We start from the raw sequence: 18,417 nt of genomic DNA on the forward strand, positions 1-18,417 counted from the left end.
GCAAAACAGCTGCAGCTGGGGAGGAAACTGGTTTGCTGAAATCTTTGTGGGCAAATGTGAAGCATTAGCGCACATTTTGGCTTCGGTCGCTGCTCCTGCACGCTCCCGGCATTCTGATGTTAACAGGAAGTGACGTCACGTGTCTTCCTGAGTTATTTGGGCTTATTTTGTATTCCACGCTACACAAACCCACAAAGAAGAGACTAGACCGCAGAAACGGTGGCGAATCACTTCAGAAACAATAAATATTGGGTTAAAGTTGCGGGAAAGTTGCGGTGTTTTGGGCAAAGTTGCAAAAAGTTGCGAATTTGCTTGATTTTGCGTTAATAGTTGCGATCGCAACGTCACGAAACCCTGGAGGGTCTGCTTGGTTTTTAAAGACAAACGGTGAATTTGTTGAGTTTTAGTTGGTTTCCACTTATTTTCTGTCCTTTGCTGCTGTTAGTTTGTGAACTTTTAACAGGATGGAGGAAACTGTCGACTCGGCGTTTCTGAATTAATCTCAGTGGAAGATCTTCCTGGAGATCTGATTATTTCTGAGGTTCTGAGTGTTTTTGGTTTGTCTGTAACGACGGCCGCGGAGTAAATCCAATAACGAGTCTCTGCAGACAAACGGTCGTAAACAGAAACTCTTCAGTTGCTTCTGCTGTACGTATATCACATTATATTTGTTTAATGAATCCACCGGAATGGATTAATTCTGTCGGATCGTTTAGTTTTGATGTTTCTGAGTGGCGCCCGGAGATTTAAGACTTTGTGTAAAATTAATGTTTTTGGTTAAACACGCAAAGAAAGCGAGAATTTACGCCTCCGAGGAGGAGGGAAATGAAAGCGTTGGTTTATGGATCTGTGGACGGGAGGACTGTAGGCAGAGCAGATGTTGGTTCTGATCAGAACCGTTAACTTTGGTTCTTTTCATCACAACGTGTAAAAATATGCCCTTTACTTTCATTAATTCCTGTAACATTTATATCTTTATTGTATTTTCCAGTGAATTATGTCATTTATGCTGCTTTGTGTTTATTCTCACTGTTTGTTGTTACTCGAATTTTACATTTTAGTGAGAAATTCCTTTGATTTAGATTTAAAAATAATAAAAATTACTTTATTTTAATAACTAACTGAATAAACAAAGTTGTTTTTTCATGATGATTGATCAGCTGCTGATTAAAGTTTGTATTTGTTATAAAAAAGGTGAAAAATGAATTAAAACAAACAGTAAATTAACTTTTCATTAAGTTAACAGGTTGATTGTGTCAATAACAACCAGTAAATTTAATTTGACCAATAGTTGAAGAGAATAATAACTTTATTAAATGACTTTTATTAGTTTTATTGTTCCCATGAAAGGTGGTGATCATGTTAGTAAAATATCTGCTGAACAGATTAGAATAAAACTTGGTTCCAGTGTCTGCAGCTCCAGATGTTTGGACCTGATTGAAGATCTGAACGGAGCTCCAAACCCAGAGACACAAGGAGCTAAAAATTAAATATTCGGTCCGAGCCAAGGGCCGATCACGATCAATATTTATTAAAAATTACATAAATTATTTAGGTTTAGATGTATTATGTCAAATCATTCATATAGAAATATCAATGACCTTTTCCCAGTTACAGATTATACAGAATTTAGAGCAAACAGACTTTAATGAACACAGACAAATAGATCAAACTTCAAAAAGCTCATCATTAGCTGTCATTTCTTACGCTTCACTCAGCTTTTAAATTAAGTTTTTAACATTAAAACAGACAAAAACCTGATCATACAGAAATTAAAACTATATATTGTTGGCTTCTCAGTCACTGTCAGAGAAAACTTCAGTTTTTTTAAGCAAAATAAGAATCAGAGACTCGATCTGAACCAGACTGGAGGGCCGGATGAGATGTTACAGAGGGCCGGATCTGGCCCGCGGGCCTTCAGTTTGACACGTGTGTTTTAGTTGAAGCCTCCGATCGCCTTCCTCTGCTGAACCAACCAATCATGGCTCCTCATCGCCTGATCCCTGATATTTGACCCAATCAGGAGCGGTGGAGGGCGGGTCTTCCTGTTTCCTGGTTGACGTAGTTTTTAGGAACTGGCTGAAGGTTCCAGCCCGCTAACGAGGACTAACGAGGACTAACGAGTTGATTTAAATCTTTGTCATTTGCATCAGAAGGTTGGCAGGTGAACGAGTGTCTAACTGAGTTTTCTTTTTCTTCCAGGGAAAACGGAGCGGAGTTCGTACTCGTACGGCAGGGAGTCCAACCCACACTGCCACCAGGTGAGTCTCACCTTTTATCGGACGCTTTGTTTGCCTTGAACGTTGGCGTTGGACGAGTGGGAGTGTTTCTGATGGAAGTATGGTGGCCCTGAAGCTCAAACCACGTCAACAAATCACCAAACCCAACGGCAGGAAGAGGAAACAGGAGCCGTCGCCTGATTGGACAACGTTTGGTGATTAGTCCTGAACGTGTCCAACGTGTCCTGACTCTGAATGTTCTTGGACACCAGCTGCGTTTGGGGTCACCGGAAACATTCATGTTTTTAAAAACGAGCCACAGCAGCGCAGGGAAATGGGAATGTCCGAGTTCCCAGTCATGAATTTCGACGGGAACGCCCCCTCGGAACTCCGGCTACCCCGAGTTAGTTTCAATATGGCTGCTACTCCCAACTTTACTGAGTAAACTGTTAGTTTTACTGTTAATGTTCGTTCTTTTTAACAGCCTGCATGTAGCAATTATTAAAACCCGTTCCATGAGGCAAGTGCTTTGCTGCGGGCGGCCATCTTGTTTCCGACTCACTGGTACCTGATGTCGTCGCGGTTTTTATTTTGTCGCTGCGTTTGTTGTGGTGATTTGTTGGCGTGGTTCGAGCTTCAGGGCCGCCGTGAGGAAGAGGAGGAAGACGATGACGACCTTCAGGAACAGACAAAATGGAGTCCAAACTAAAAAAAAAGAGGAAAGTTTCGAACCCGAAGCACCAACTTCAGGTTCTCTGATTCTGTCTTTCTGTTGGCTTCAGATTCGACTCACTTTCTTACTTGACACAAGTTTATTTTTATCGTTTTTCGCTTATTTCCAACTTTATGAACCAAACGATTAGTTTCACCAGTCGGTTTTCAGATGACGGCGGTGGAAGTTTTGTTTTTGGACCATATGCATTAATAATAAAGAGCTTATTGATAATTAAGACGACGTACAGATGCTGCTGCTGGAAAATGAAACAGAACGAGGTTTGATGGAGTTTCTTTGATGACCACCGATTTAAAAACCCATCAGATTTCTTCCAATGCAAGCTGTTGGACATGTGGGTTTGTATATGTTGTCACAAACAGATATCAATTAAAGCTGCATTTCATGGAATCACACAAATCAAAGGTGTTCTGTAAGAAGCAGCAGATTAAAAGTTTGACATTAAAGCTGGAAAATTAGATCCGCTCAGTAAATCGGAGGGTTTGATTTTACATTTAAAGCCGAGTTTGGTGAAAAATGATGTTGTTTCTCAGGACTATGGAGCCATTTTGGTTTTGGGCGTCCTGAAGGAATGATTGGTGATCTTATCCGACTGTTTGAATAAATCGACCGGAAACTGAAGAGCGAACGAAGAAACGACCGATTCTGTCTGAGCTGCCAAGAAATAAACCTGCCTGATTGAGTGATTCTTTATAAAACCTGTGTGCTCGTTTAGAAACATCAGGATGGAGGATCTGCTCGCTGATTGGCTGAAATCCCAACGGACCAATCGAGTGTCTGGATGTTAAACCAGATTTTTGGACCAAAAAAGACTTTAATGGATTCTTGGTTCGTAGCTTCAGTTTGTTTTGTCCATTTATTGGTTTAGATGATTGGGAAACACAAATATGGCTGCAAGTCAAAGGTTTTTATGGATGTTGGGCTCAGATTTGGCGTGGTGCTAGCTGAGAGTCAGACGTTAACAGATAAAGATGGCGGGCGATATGCATTCCTGTGAGGAGGGCTGGTGAAGTCATCGGTGTCGTTGTGGTTTTCCATCAGTTTCTTCCTCAGATCAGTTATTTATTTATCCATCCATCCATCCATCCACCAATTATCCATCCAACCATGCATCCATCCATCCATCCATCCATCCATCCATGCATCCATCCATCCATCCATCCATCCATCCATCCATCCACCAATTATCCATCTATCCATCCATCCATCCATCCATCCATCCATCCATCTTTCCATTTGTTTATTCATCTTTCGCCACCATTTCAGTCCATCCATTCAGCCTTTCATCCATCTGTTCATCCATCCATTCATCATTTCAGTGGGTAGAATCAGAAGGTTGTAGGTTCGATTCCGGCTTCCTCCCGTCACGTGCCGATGTGCCCCTGGGCAAGGCGCTTACCCCCAAGTTACCGATCTGCGTATCGGTGTATGAATGTGTGAATGAGTGAATGTGGCTCTCATGGAAAACTCAAAAATGACTTCCCCATCAGTCCACACATTCACTCGTTCATCCCTCTTTCCATCCATCCATTTGCCCGCCCATCCGTTCACCCATTCATCCATCCATCCATCCATCCAGATCTTTTATCTCTAACCACCTCTTATATCCAGCTGGGGCTTTTGTACAAAAACAACAGAAAGCCACAGAGAATAAAAAAATATTAAATAAATCAAACATTACTGCCTCACTGGCCATTTTCCTACTGAGCTGCTGTCAAATTATCCTTCTACACAGTCTGAATGGCTCCTGATGGAAATTGTTGGAAATGGCAGATTAATTTACATGCTGGGCTGAAGTCCAACATCCTTGGCTGTTAGTGAAAGATTGACAGAGAAACAGGAAAAAATAAAACGACTCGGAGTCACTGAGCTCGCATCGGAACGGCAGAAAGATTTATTTCTAATGTTTTTAACCAAACCAGGTAGATTTCTGCTTCCAGAGGTTTGAAGTAATTTGGTTTCTGGTTGGCTCCTGTTTTTAGGGAACCTTTGAATTCATATTTAGCTGCTTTGATCAGTAACTTCACCTTTTAATAAAAAGAAAAAAACTGGAAATAAGAGTTTGTTTTCTCACTTGATTCACCAAAATCCCATTAATGTCCATTCGGGGTAAATGTTTGTAAATTTCATCCACTCTGAATGATTTACGGCTTATTCCTGATGTTTTGTTTTAATTCTGTTTGGAGTGTTTAGTTTTCAGGATGAATTTTACTGAAATCTCAAAGAAATCGTTACTTAAACATCGTCAAACCCATTCAAGATGGCCGCCAAGGCTAAGTAACCTTAGCTAACACAAAAATGGCTACAAACCGGCCAGTTTTACAGCTATTGAGCCAAGCCTTGGTGTGGTAGTAGCTGAGCATCATCACTAACATGCACTGTTCAGTATTTGGCATTAACTGCCGTTAACATATGAAGTCAACCCAATTCAAGATGGCCGCCGCAGCTAACGGACATCCTCGTTATGACATCTGGAACATGAAGTCATTGACAGAGTTCGATCAAACCGAAACAAACTGCGTTTCTTTGAGTTTAAATGGGTGATGTGCATTCTTTCAATGAAATTGAGGCTTTTATTTTGAAATGACTCCGCCCTGCTTCCTCTCTGAATTAAAGACCTCAGGCACCTGGTGTTTCTTTTAGCCGAGGCCAAAGCAGAAGCCCTCCACTTCGACGACGATCGGCTTCTTTATTTTGCGGCTTCACTGCTGCTGCGAGTCGTCCGCTCCCGTCGTCCCCGCGGCGTCCGAGGGGACACTCTGTCCATGTTAGCGTATCATATCGACGAAGGGGATGAGGGGGAGCTTCCCTTCGGCTCGGGTGGCGACTCGAGCCGCCCGACCACTGCAGTTGAGGCAGCGGCGGTCCGGATGTGAGGTTCTGGTGGAACCAGCGTTTAACCCTTCACACACACACACTCCGGGGGAAAGTGCTGAAGGTGTCGGTTCGAAGCTCAAGTTTTCCGAAGCTGCACGAACCCGTCAGCTTCCATAAATATGTAATTACCCATCAACACATTTACATTCTCGACTTTTCCCCGATCACCGCCGTAAATGTGTGTAAATCTGTTTGAATTACAGTGTTTCCGTCACCTGCAGCAGGTGTGCCGTCACTCGTTCAGTCCTCCACGCTGCGAGGACCCTTCAAACATCCTGACCTCTGACCTCCACGCTCTGGGAGGCTGGAAACAGGCTTTTACTCTTTCGCTCGTCGCTCCGTTGCTCTCCTCCTGTTCAAAGAGGTTAAAACTTCAGATGAGAGTAGCGGATTGAAAAACTTGTTTTTTTAATTAATTTTCCTTTTTAACTGAGTTACAACTACAGCGTCGACTCTTCTGATTCTGTAAACAGCTTCCCTTGAAGGAATGCCTGTCGCCCGCCGCTTCACGCGGTGAAGTCGCTCCGTCAGTTACTGCCTGAGGATGACTCTCAGCTACTACCACACCAAACTGCAGCTCAGTGCCTGTGAATCTGACCGTGCTGGCTCATGTCAATTAGCTGTGGCGGCCATCTTGAGTTGACTTGGCTCCAAAGGTTCATCAGTTGCTGCTGTTCATCCTGAAAATGTCTTTAAACTTTGTGCTTTGAGGGGTTTTGCTAACAGACACAGATTTGACTTGTTTGTGTTTGGGATCACTCTCAGCTGCTTCCACGCCAGATTTTAGCTCCGTGTCTGTAAAGCTGACCAAGTTGTCGCCATTTTTTTTTATAGTGAGATGGTTCTGGCGGCCATCTTGAACCAGAGTTGACTCAAAAATCATGATTTTTTTCTCCTTGTGGATTAAAATTCGAGGCCTGGAGGTATGAAAGTGTTTTGAGTGAACCTGATGGTAAAATGACGTTTTATTTGTAACTTTCAGAAGTTAAACCTTTCCCTCCACAGAAGATGGATGTTTTCTTCGTCTTTATACCTGTTTCCTATTAGCTGCCGGTCGTTTCTTCTTCTCTTTTTGAGGATGACGGTTTAAATCATCCGTCTCTAACGAGGCTGATGTTTCTCCAAATGTCTTGATCCTCGTTTTCAAGGCCAACAGTTGAGTTTCTGGCTTCGCTGTGGAATCTGTGTGTGTGTGTTATCGGTCTGTCCACCAGGCCTGTCCTCATTGGCTGCTTTCTGACCAATGGCGTGGGAACAGGAAGTACAAGCCCCCGACAGCTGGTCCGCCAAGAGAAAACAAGGGCGATTCAAAGACTGTTGCATGCAGGGAAGGAGAGAAATGTCCTCCGTTATGTTAAAGGAGGAAAAAGGTTTTTAAAAATGTCCGCCACTCTTCGCTTCAGTCGTTAATCTAATTATTAGATATTAAATCTCAACTGTTTGTTTTCTTTTATCCACTGAAGCAACAAAAGCCGAGGTCATCGGGTCAAAGCTGCAGATATCAGAAATATTTCCTGTCCTGCCTTCGATCCCCTCACAGCTGCTCTCCAGGTCCGATCCAGCTGCTCGGCGCTCTCAGGAGACTCTCCGCCGTCAGTCAGTCTCATCTGCCGGCCGCACAGATCGACGCTCGCTTCGTGGTTTTTTATCTTTCCTTTCAGGCACATTAAACGAGCTGCAGAGCTCTGAAACTTCGGCTGACAGTTGCTCATTGGAAGCAACAGTTCAGACCTTACAGGCTCCTGTGGAAGATTCTGAACGGTTAATATCTTACCTGCTGTAGACGGGCCTCTGATGAGCTAACGGCTAGTCTGAGCGGGGCGAAGAATCGACTCGATCTCTGCCGTCTTAGAGCGCATCAGTCACCTTCACGTTCCGTCCTTTTTAGTTTGATGTTCCAGCAAACAAACAGGAAGTGCTACAGCTAAATGCTGCTGTCGCTGTTCAAGCTTGTAAATAACCCTAAAAATAAACGTGAGTGAGACTTTTATGGAAGATAGAATCTCCTTCATTCAGATTTATTTTGATTGGTTTAGACGGTTTGTTTTTCTTTTTGAGGTTTTAGTTTAATTAACAGCCTGTTTGTAAACATTTAATCACCTTTATGAACATTTGTTGGATTTTTCTCTGTCGTTTAGTGTTTGGTTCAGATCAGCCTCTTCCTTTCTGTTCTTTACAAACATAACCTCTGGTAAAAGTACATCGTACGACGTTAACAAAACTGGCAAATAATTACGAATAATTTCCCAGAAAGAGGCAGAAACTCAACATTTAGAGTTTAAACAGAAAGTTGGACTTAATGTGATTAGTTTTTGTTTTTTTGCAGATTTTACAGCAGAATTTAATTTGATGACGTCACAAACTTCTTCAGCTGTTTTTTTGTTTTGGAAACAAATCCTCGAAGTCCTCATCCGTCAGAACGTAGATATTCGTGTCTCTCTGCTGGAGGACTGTTCGTTTGAGGCTCACTTTCTGCTCCGCGTTTCTGCCTGCCTTTAAGAGCAACAGATACAGGTGTGTGGTTACCACGGTGACCTTAATGAGCCACTGGCAGCAGCTTAGACGTTTGATTTTGGTTCTTTTACTGCAGTTTATTCAGCAAAATGTCGGCCATTTTGTCAATTTCAATCATCACAGAATAAAAGCCCCAAACTTGGAAAAGAAAGTTAATGGATGTTAGAGTTTCTGGCTCATTTTAACATTTATTTTTGTATTTTCTGACCGTTGGCGGTTGAAGGTGTTGAAGCGGTTTGTTGGTCGTTTCGCTGCCCGGAGAAGAAGCCGGGGGCGACAGCGTCGGTCCGTTTGTGGAAAAAGGGTCAAACGGTTTGATGCTTCACGCAGGAGGAAGCTCTGTTTGTTGAAGAAGTTTGAGCCGAGCGGCGCGGGGAGCTGCCGAGTGTTCGGCGGCGGCGGCGGCGGCGTTAACCCTCTCCGCTCTCTGATGTGTCGAACATCAAACGGGATGCTGTCACACTCCGAAGCTGCCGGCGAGCGCCAACAGCTGGGAACAGACACCGAACAGATCTGAGCTGTCACATCTACACTACAGAGCTGACACACACACAAAACTAATATTAATACAGGCGCACACACACGTCCTCACACACACACGTCCTCACACACACTCGTCCTCACACACACACACTCGTCCTCACACACACTCGTCCTCACACACACACACTCGTCCTCACACACACACACTCCGCTCAGCAGAGGAGGACCGTTTCCTTCATGGCCGACTTATAAAGGGTTAAATTTACCGGCAGCAGGAAGCGAAACTAAAGGAGGAAACGAGCTGAAATCACCATCAGATCCTCTCGGTTCAGTTCTTTTTATAACACAATACTTTCACATTCAATAAGAAGGTTCCCAAAGGTGGGGTCGGGACCCCAATGTGGGTCACAAAACACCAACTTGGGTCCTTAGATTCTCTCCAGAGGATGGAAACAGTCATCAGTTGATCATATATTGTGGCTGTTCAGACTGTTTTGGGGCGGAGCGGTGGTGCAGTGGTTATAGAATGGGTCACAATCATTTTGTGGGTCGGGAGCTTAAAGGTTTGGGAACCAGTGATCCGAGGAAACCAGAGGATTGTGTCGAATCCTCCATCCTGAGCAGCACTTTGGTGACAGTGAAGAAGAGATGAGCCCCTTTTAACGGGAAGAAACCTCCACCAGGACCAGGACCAGAACCAGAACCAGGATCAGAACCAGGATCAGGACAGGTGTCCATCTGCCTCAACGCTGGAGAGGAGAGGACAGGGACACAAATACAGAGTGGCTGGTCCAGGTGGAGTTCCTGTGGTCCAGGTGGAGTTCCTACGCTCCAGGTGGAGTTCCTGTGGTCCAGGTGGAGTTCCTTCCAGGTGGAGTTCCTGTGGTCCAGGTGGAGTTCCTGTGGTCCAGGTGGAGTTCCTACGCTCCAGGTGGAGTTCCTGTGGTCCAGGTGGAGTTCCTGTGGTCCAGGTGGAGTTCCTGTGGTCCAGGTGGAGTTCCTGTGGTCCAGGTGGAGTTCCTACGCTCCAGGTGGAGTTCCTGTGGGAACCACATTAATGGTAGAGATAATTACAGCAGAGTGAGGACATGTGGACAGTTTGTCCTCCAGCAGCAGAACTAAAGGATCTCTCAGGAAACCCAGCCCTGTCTCTAGGATTTCAGTCTTAAACCTGTCAGAGACACCTGTCGGCTTTGACCCGGCCCGGCCCCCAGTTCTGCTCGTCAGAAACACGTCTGGAACGTTTCTTCTTCCTGGATTTACCTCTCAGACTTGTTGGTTCAGGAACAGAACACCGTTGGTAGTTTCAGCCACAAAAATGTTCTTTTCTTGTCAGTTGTCTCCGTTTCACTTCCTTTGCTCTAATATTAGCGACGCCGAGGCTCGAACCCGAACACCTGAACTCCGACTTGGTGGTTTTCTGCTCGTCGGCTCAGGAACTCGTTCCTCTGGGTCCAAATGTCGAAACATCTCTGAATCTGCAAAGTGAAGGCAGCTGGGACTGAAGCATGATGGGAGCCATCGCTTCAGGATGTCACCACATTCGTCTTTCATCTCGAAGTAGAAACTTGTCTCGTCCTTTAATCATTTCTTCATTTCTTGCCTCGTCGTCTTTCTGCCGTTTTGTCCTCCTTCCAACGATGCGATGAAAGTTTTCATGTCTTTCTTCGTCCAGTTTGTTTCTTCTTGAAGTTTTCCTGAATTAATGCTCGTTTTTCATCTCTTCTCTTGAATTCTTTCCTTCGTTTCACCTTTTCACTTCCTGTCAGTTTATTTTTCCTCCTCACCTTTTTCTGCTTTTTCTGCCAAACTACAGTTTCCCTGTTTGTTTGTTTTTTTTTCTTCCTCCCCCCTCCATCTTTAATTCCCCTACCTCACGCTTTCCATCCTCTTAATTGTGTTTAAGAAGCTGCCAGATATTGTGAGGTGTAATGTGCTGTCTGATTCCTCTCTAAGTGTTCTTAAATGATCGCTATTTATTTGTCAAGCCAAGCGTTGAACGCTAATTAAGTAGAAATGCTTTGAACTGCCTGGTGTGTGTGTGTGTGTGTGTGTGTGTGTGTGTGTGTGCGTTCCTGTGTGAAGATAGCGGGAGATGTCACTGGTGAGTGGATCTTTGGGTGAATCCACTTTTATTTCATTTATTAGTGATTTTATGTTGCGTGATCTCTCCCCGAGGTTTCTGCTTTTTTCTCTAACGTGATTAAATAAAAACACACTCGACGTCTTTAACGTGTTTGTCGTTTTAACGGCTCCAGTTGTTGAGGAAAGAACTTGAAACCAACAGATCCGAAACTCTCAGTGTTTCGATCAATCCGACCAGTTAAAAATTAACAATTAATGTTTGGAAAACTGACCAAAGTTGGCGCTTCATGACCCGCATTGGGACCCTGACCCACAACTTTGACAACTACTGTCACAAACTCTAACCAGGTCCGTTAAATGGCTTTTAATTTGACTTCAGGTCTTTATGTTGGGGTGTTTCAGTTTTTCTGTGGTTTTATTGAATTAATTATTTGTTTTTAACGAACTCCTACAGCCGTCGGTTAATTTAGTTGTTTTTAAACACGATGTAGAAAATAAAATTGACATAAACGTGGTTTTGTTGTGAAACAGGTTTTTTTATTCCTAATGAACCAAACTGTCATCAAAATAAGGCTTAAAAATCCTTTTTTTTGGGGGGTGGGGCACTCCTGGCCCCCCTTTAGAGACACCCCTGCTTCATCCAAGGTGCTACAGAACCATGTGATGTGAAATTATCAGTGGCTGATCGATGAGCTGCGTTAGTCTCCGAAGGTTCGGTGAGGTGGAGTCTCAGGGTCTGGCTCCAGATCGGGGGGTGTCCAGTCCTGGTCCTGGTCCTGGTCCTGGTCCTGGAGGTCCACCACTCTCCATGTTTTACACGTTCCTCTGCTCTGACAAGCCTGAAGCCCGATACTCACTCATTCGTTCAAGTCGCCGCAGGGAAAGACCTGAAACCTGCAGGACGGTGTCCCACCAGGACCTGGATTTGGTCCCGCCGCTTTCAGGTCACAGGAAAATGGAATATTTCAAAAAATCTGCGCAGCAACTTTTCTTTGCAGGCTTAAAACTCTTCATTTAGTTTTTATTTGTCAGAAAGTGTTTTTTCTGAGACCAACTGGAGACAAAAACAACGAATAAATTTCATTAAAACTGAGACATATTTGAGACTCTCAGTGACAAAAATGCAACAAATTCCACCGGATTTGCAGGAACGTCTTGGGAATGTTTCAGTTTAAGATTTTTACCATTTTGTCTCATTGAACTATTTAAAGTTTCCTCAAAGTGCCGTCGATCAAACCGCTACCTGCAGCAGGTAAGATGTTTTTTATCCTTCCCAGGAGCAGGGTCTCCGTCAGAATTACTGTGAGGGAACTCTGGAGCTTCTGGAGCTCCAGGAAACGGGAAGATTTCGGTTTGTCCAGTTTTCCTGCTGCCGTCTTTGCCGGTTTCAGGCCTGCCTCCCCCAGGAGTGTGTGTGTGTGTGTGTTTCAGCTGGAGTACAGGTGCGCCGCTGCCTAGCCAGCACTTCCTGGTAATTAATGACTTCTTCCTGCCTCTCATGGTTGCGATGGAGGAAATTGATGACACGTGAGCGTTTGCTTTTTCAGTCACACGAGGACGGCGGGTCGAGGGGGAGACGGGATCGCTTAGAGAACGCCGGTTCTGTTGAACCGAGTCAGCCATCCATCACGGAGGGAACTTTATTTTATTATGGTCTGTCGTTCGGCGTCCCTTCTCCTGCTCGGCATTTTGAGTCAGATTTTTCTTTCTGTTCGTGTCGACGCATCTCTCCCTCCCTTTCCGTCTCTCTCTGGTAATCTATCTTAGTTAATATCGTCTCTGCGAGCAGCTGGGTACCGGAGCCCAGTCAGCTCTCAGAGAAACAGGACGCTATTTGTGAGCTGGAGTTCAAAAAAAAAAAGATAATGACGAAGGGAAAACAGTGTAAAATCAGGGATAATTATCACGAGATCGTACGTCTGGTACTGTCACAGATATGGATCCTGGTCTTTGGCCACATTCAGAAAATGATTTATTTATGATGAGAAGGAAAAGATTTGGGGAACAACAGCGAAATGAGTTTAAAAGATAAACAGCAAAACGGTGCTGTTATAATAAGAATTATATAAATTTATTATTAGAAAAGGAAGAAAAATAAGAGTTTCTGGACAAACCAGACAGCTTTCCTCAAATCAGCTGCTGAGATCAGCTACAGCCAAACAAAACAGAGCAACTTTTTTATTTATTTTATATTTTAGCATCATTTTAAAGAGGGAATGAAGACTCAAAATGGCTTCCAGAGGAAAAATTAAACGACTCAAGAAGTTGTTTCATTGTTTTAACGAAGTGATGGAAGTCAGACGAAACTACGGCTGTCGTCCAGAGACCGTCGGTTTGTGGCAAACAGGTACAGGTACCCGGACCTGGACCCAGACCGGACCCAGACACAGACCAGACGGGCATTTTCCTTCTCCTCCAGCTTGCCCAGTTGCCGGGGAGACCGGCTGTTCTGGCTCGATGCTCGAGTCCAGGAAAAGAAAAGAAAAAGAAAAACGACCAGAATCAATGAGACCCTTTTTGTTTTAGTGGGAACCTCCCTTTACCCCCCCCCCCGATAACACACACACACACACACACAGAGAACAGGATAACTGAAACGCTGTGACTGCGTGCCTTTGTGTCTGACTCCCTCTCAGTGTGAGAGACTGACTTTATTTAAGACAAGAGCTCTTTTGTTTTAAGCCGGAGCGCGGCTCGCAGGCCGAGGCCGGCCCTGTAATTGGCCTACTTAGGACCTGCTTAGCATGAGAAAAGTCTCCTTGGCCTGGCAGTGCCAAGCCAACTTTTGTTTCCAGCCACGGAGAGCACCGACTCGCTGATGAGAATTCAGATTAGGCCATAAAAAACAATCCGTCCCCCCCCCCCGGCTCCAAACAGGCCTAAAAAACACTAATTACTTAACGAGAAGCTGGGAAAAAAGTAACGTTGGAGGAGGGGAGGGAGCCGCTTTCCTCCTCACCCAACTTTTGTGCCACTTTTGAGAAAATAAAAAAAAGGTGACCCGTCCTCCGTCCTTCTGTCCCTCTCTGCTCCGGTTCTGTTCCGTCTGAATCGGCCCAGATGCCACTTGTTGCTGCTGAAATCACTGAACTTAATTAGCAGGGGACAAAGAGCGAGCGCTTGGCGTAAACAGAGCGGCAGAGGAGCCGAACATCTCCGTGCCGAGCAGCATGAAGCCCCGCTCGTGGAGGTAAACACCACCAGAACCAGAACCAGAACCGTCAGTCGGCTCGGTTTGAAGGGACGGAGTCACGGGTTCACCCAGGATGGTTTCAGGTTCAGGTTTGGGAAGAAACATGTTTGGACTTGTTGTTTGGTTGCTGTCGTTTTACAAATTTATTGTCATTTTTACGTCTCTAAATATATAAAGTTTCAAACTATTTGGTATTTAATAACTTTATTTAGTGTCAGAGCAACAAATATATCTTGTTCTGTGAGTGAAATGTTCTAAAGTTGATCTAATTTTATAAAAAAGTGCACAAATAAAGTTTAAAGGAAGAAATAAAAGTGTTCGGACTGAAGAGGGTCGATGTTCTGAGGACAGAATAACGAGTTAAAATAAGGATACAGACTAATATACAGCTTTTTGGAATTTGATATACTTGGGCAAAGAATATAGATATAAATGTTTTTTTTATTTTTATATTAGTTACTCTCTCAGTTTTGACTTGAATTTTACTTCCATTAGTTAAAATGTGTTTGGATTTTCTTTGAACTCCTAAAAATAAAATATTTTATCAGATTATTGGCAGTTTTTAGGCGTCTCTTGTCATAATGGAGTCATTTAAGCTTCTCGTTTGACCTTCAAAATGGTGATAATGGAAGTCAGAAAACTATGATTGTGTATTGATATTAACTTTATATTTAAAATGACTATCAGTGCTGTAAATGTTGAGGGTATTTGAAACCCTCCTGCCTTTATGAGTGGATCGGTTCTTTGGGTTCTTGGTTTATTCGTTCAAACAGAAACAGGCTTTGGTGTTTGTTGGGATTTGGTCAATCATCAGGTTTTTACCTGCAGAATAAGCAGAAAAGTAAAATAAGATATCAGTTACTGACATTGTGGAGTTTATTTGTCTTCTACAAACACCAACGTTGCAACTTCATGGAGTCTTTCAGGTCCAGAAACGGTCGGGATTAACGTTTTATTAATCGTTACGTTTATCCTTGGCGGTTCTCGGGGTTCGGATTGTTTTCAACAGTTTGTTTTATTATTTTTGTCCTCGGCGTCTGAACGTCGCCGTCCAACAAAGACATCGACGTTCAACTTGTTTAAAGTTCTCACCATCATTAAAACGATAATAATTATGTTAAATCAAACACACTGAACAATGTCTGCATTACCAACTAATTATTAACTGGGATTCTTTATATTTAACTTTTAAAATGAAATTAATGTTTTGAGATGATGTCCAATATTTATTGAGAATTTGTCCCACAAAATCTACCATTTATTTGTATTTTTCTTTTAAATTTGTCACCCAAAATAATAAAATAAACAACTTTTTTGTGTAGTTTTTTAAAATCCAGTTGTAGGTTCTTTTCTTCCCGCCGCTCCTCGAACTCGGGCTTCTCACCAGTCAAACTAACGCTTCTTTTGTTTCTTTCTGTCTTCTGATGTTTAGTCGATATTGGGCGGAGAGTTGGGTTTGGGGAGTCCCGGCGCAGCGTCGCCCACCAAGCCGGCGGGTCAGTACTACCAGCACTACGGGTCCAATCCACGGAGGAGAACGCTGCAGATGGACACCATTGGTGAGAAGCTCCAGAACCCGTGTAGTTTACATCATCTGGACTTTCAGCCTTTATTCTCACAGACTGGTCTTCTCCACAAATAATCTAGAATAAACAAAGAAATGGGTGATATTAAATTTCCACATCCTGTCCACAAAAACAGAGTTTTTGGTGGAAAAAATTGACATTTTTCAAAGATTTTTTTTTAAAACTGACCCAAAATACAGAAGTTCTTAGAAACAATGAAACGACAAAGAAACACAAACACAGCAGCTGTTTTTAACATTTTCTTTTAAGCACTTTTTATGCAAAACTGTGCTACTATAATATTAATTATACACATTTATCGTTGGAAAATGAAGAAACAAAGGTGTTTCTGAACAAAGATTTTTTCACACACCAGACAACGATCTTCAAACCAGCTGCTAAGATGAGCTACGTGCTAGCATACGAACAAAAGAATGAATATATTTTATATTTTAGCAGCATATTTTACACACTTTTCATATCATCTCATTGTTTTTAGAAACAAAGAAATGACAAAGCCCCGTTTTGTGCCTTAGAAACTCAAACGCTTGAGCTGCTGACTTTTTTAATACATTTGTTTCACGTTTTCCTGATCCTTCCACAATTTAAAAACTACAATTAAACTCCATCCCCACCTGCATTATAACATCAACTACATGTTAATAAATGCACTGAAAATTGTAAAAGAAGGAACTATTTGGGGAGAATCTTTGGTCGAGCTAAGAAAGTTCTTTCTCTGTGTTTTATTAGGTCATTATTGTGAACGTTCTCGCCACCTACAGGCGTGACGTAGTTATTTCAGCTTTTCTGTTAAAATGTGTAAGGAAACAAATCAGTTTAATAAAATATTTGGAGTAGTTTCAACCGGACGCAAACAGCAGAAGCCTTCGCTGTGTGAAAATCATCTTTGATTACTGAAAACTTCCTGAAAGGTTGATTTATTAGACTGTCAGTTTTAACTCAGGCAAATCTCTTTAACTAACCAAACACTCATCAAACCAACAAATACTTTTACCGATTTATTTTTTGTCCTACCCAATTCTCATTTGTCTTTTAAAATATATTTTATGAATTAAAAACACATTTATTCATCTTTGAGATTCTTGTTGTAAAAGGAAAAATTTTGCTTCTTTTGTTTTTGAAACGGTTGATGGTTTATAGATTGCGACATTTTTCTGTTTTTAAACGATATATATTCAACCAAATGTGTGCCAGAACCCCAAAAGATGAGCAGAAGTTTTTTTTTTTTCTTTATATTTCTTAAACTTAAGAAGTTAAAATATCAGCTGAATCTTTGTGGAACAAAGTTCAGTACAGGTGATGTGCAGTTGGAAAATTTACCGGATACGAGTAAAATAAAATTTAAAATTGGAGTGTTTGTGATACAGGTGGCCAATATTGTTGTTGAAAGCTTTTATTATTATGAGCGTGAAGCTTATAAAGTATGCTGATACAAATAATCAGACTTTATTGGGAATTTTTCATTATTTGCGACCCAAATCACCGGATACCGGTAAAACCGCTATCTGATTTTACCGGTAAAACAAACATTTTAATAAAAAAAAGACAAGTGTTTGATAAACAGGTGGCTAATTCTATTAAAGAACATTTTAGTTTGTTTTTATACAAAGGAAAAAGTCACAGTTAAGCTGATATAAATAAAAAAATGAATTTATTTGGTCACCGAATTACCGGATTCCGGTAAAACGCCTGTAAAATAAGAGTGTTTTATAATACAGGTGGCTAATATTGTTGTTGGAAACTTTTTATTATTATATGAGTGTGAAGCTTATAAAGTATGTTGATACTAATAGTCAGACTTTATTGGGATTATTTCATTATTTGCTACCCAAAACACCGGATACCGGTAAAACCGCTATCTGATTTTACCATTTTTTTACCGGTAAAACAAACATGTAAATAAAAAAACACAAGTGTTTGATATACAGGTGGCTAATTCTATTAAGAACATTTTTTGTTTGTTTTTATACAAGGAAAAAAGTCATAGTTAAGATTATATAAAGAAAAAAATTATTTATTTAGTACCGGATATTACTGGATTCTGGTAAAACTCCTGTAAAATAAGAGTGTTTCTAATACAGGTGGCTAATTTATTGTTGAAAACTTGTTTGTTTTTAATATGAAAGCCAAAGATATAAATAAGGTAATACAAATAAAACAAGCTTTCAATGTGAATATTTCATAATTCAGTATCTAAATAAATGGACTCCAGTTAAAAAAAAAGAAAAAAAAGAAAAGTGAAAGCAGAAGAGGTAGATAATACAGGTGACTAATATTACTGTTGAATATTTTTTATACAAGCTTTAATATTATAAATCATATTGATATGAATAAGAATTAAGTTTTAATGTGATAGTTTTAATATATCTCAAATTACCGGATACCGGTAAGAAACGAAACAAAAAAAAGTTGGAAAACGACTGTTTGATAATACAGGAGACCTAAGTTTATTGTTGAAAAAGCTTGTTTTTGAGAGAAGAGTTAAATATATATTTAAGTTGATGCAATTAAAACAAGTTTTTATTGTTATTCTTTATTGTTTGGCACCTAAATCCCCGGATACCGGTGAAACATTTACAAATCAAGAGGTTGCAGATTCTGTTGTTGAAGCTTTTTGTTTCCAGTGGAGTCAAGTTGAATAAAAAACAAAAAGGTTTTAACGTCATTATTTGTCAACCAAGTGAACTGAATATTAAACTGAAAATGGTTAATTCTTATAGCCTGGAT

At 41.7% G+C, this 18,417-nt stretch overlaps 1 protein-coding gene across 6 annotated transcripts in view; it reads left to right on the top strand.

Annotated features, from left to right (window-relative positions):
- Positions 1 to 18,417, top strand: part of LOC108245755 (transcription factor 4) — a 179,084-nt gene that overhangs the window by 91,928 nt on the left and 68,739 nt on the right. For all 6 annotated transcript variants that reach the window (XM_037979322.1, XM_037979321.1, XM_037979324.1 and 3 more), the window contains 2 exons: positions 2,203 to 2,261; positions 15,537 to 15,663. In XM_037979322.1, coding sequence (XP_037835250.1) covers positions 2,203 to 2,261; positions 15,537 to 15,663 — 186 coding nt within the window. The remainder of the gene's footprint in view (positions 1 to 2,202; positions 2,262 to 15,536; positions 15,664 to 18,417) is intronic.

The sequence above is a fragment of the Kryptolebias marmoratus genome, linkage group LG14, assembly GCF_001649575.2.
Source record: "Kryptolebias marmoratus isolate JLee-2015 linkage group LG14, ASM164957v2, whole genome shotgun sequence".
NCBI lineage: Eukaryota > Metazoa > Chordata > Actinopteri > Cyprinodontiformes > Rivulidae > Kryptolebias > Kryptolebias marmoratus.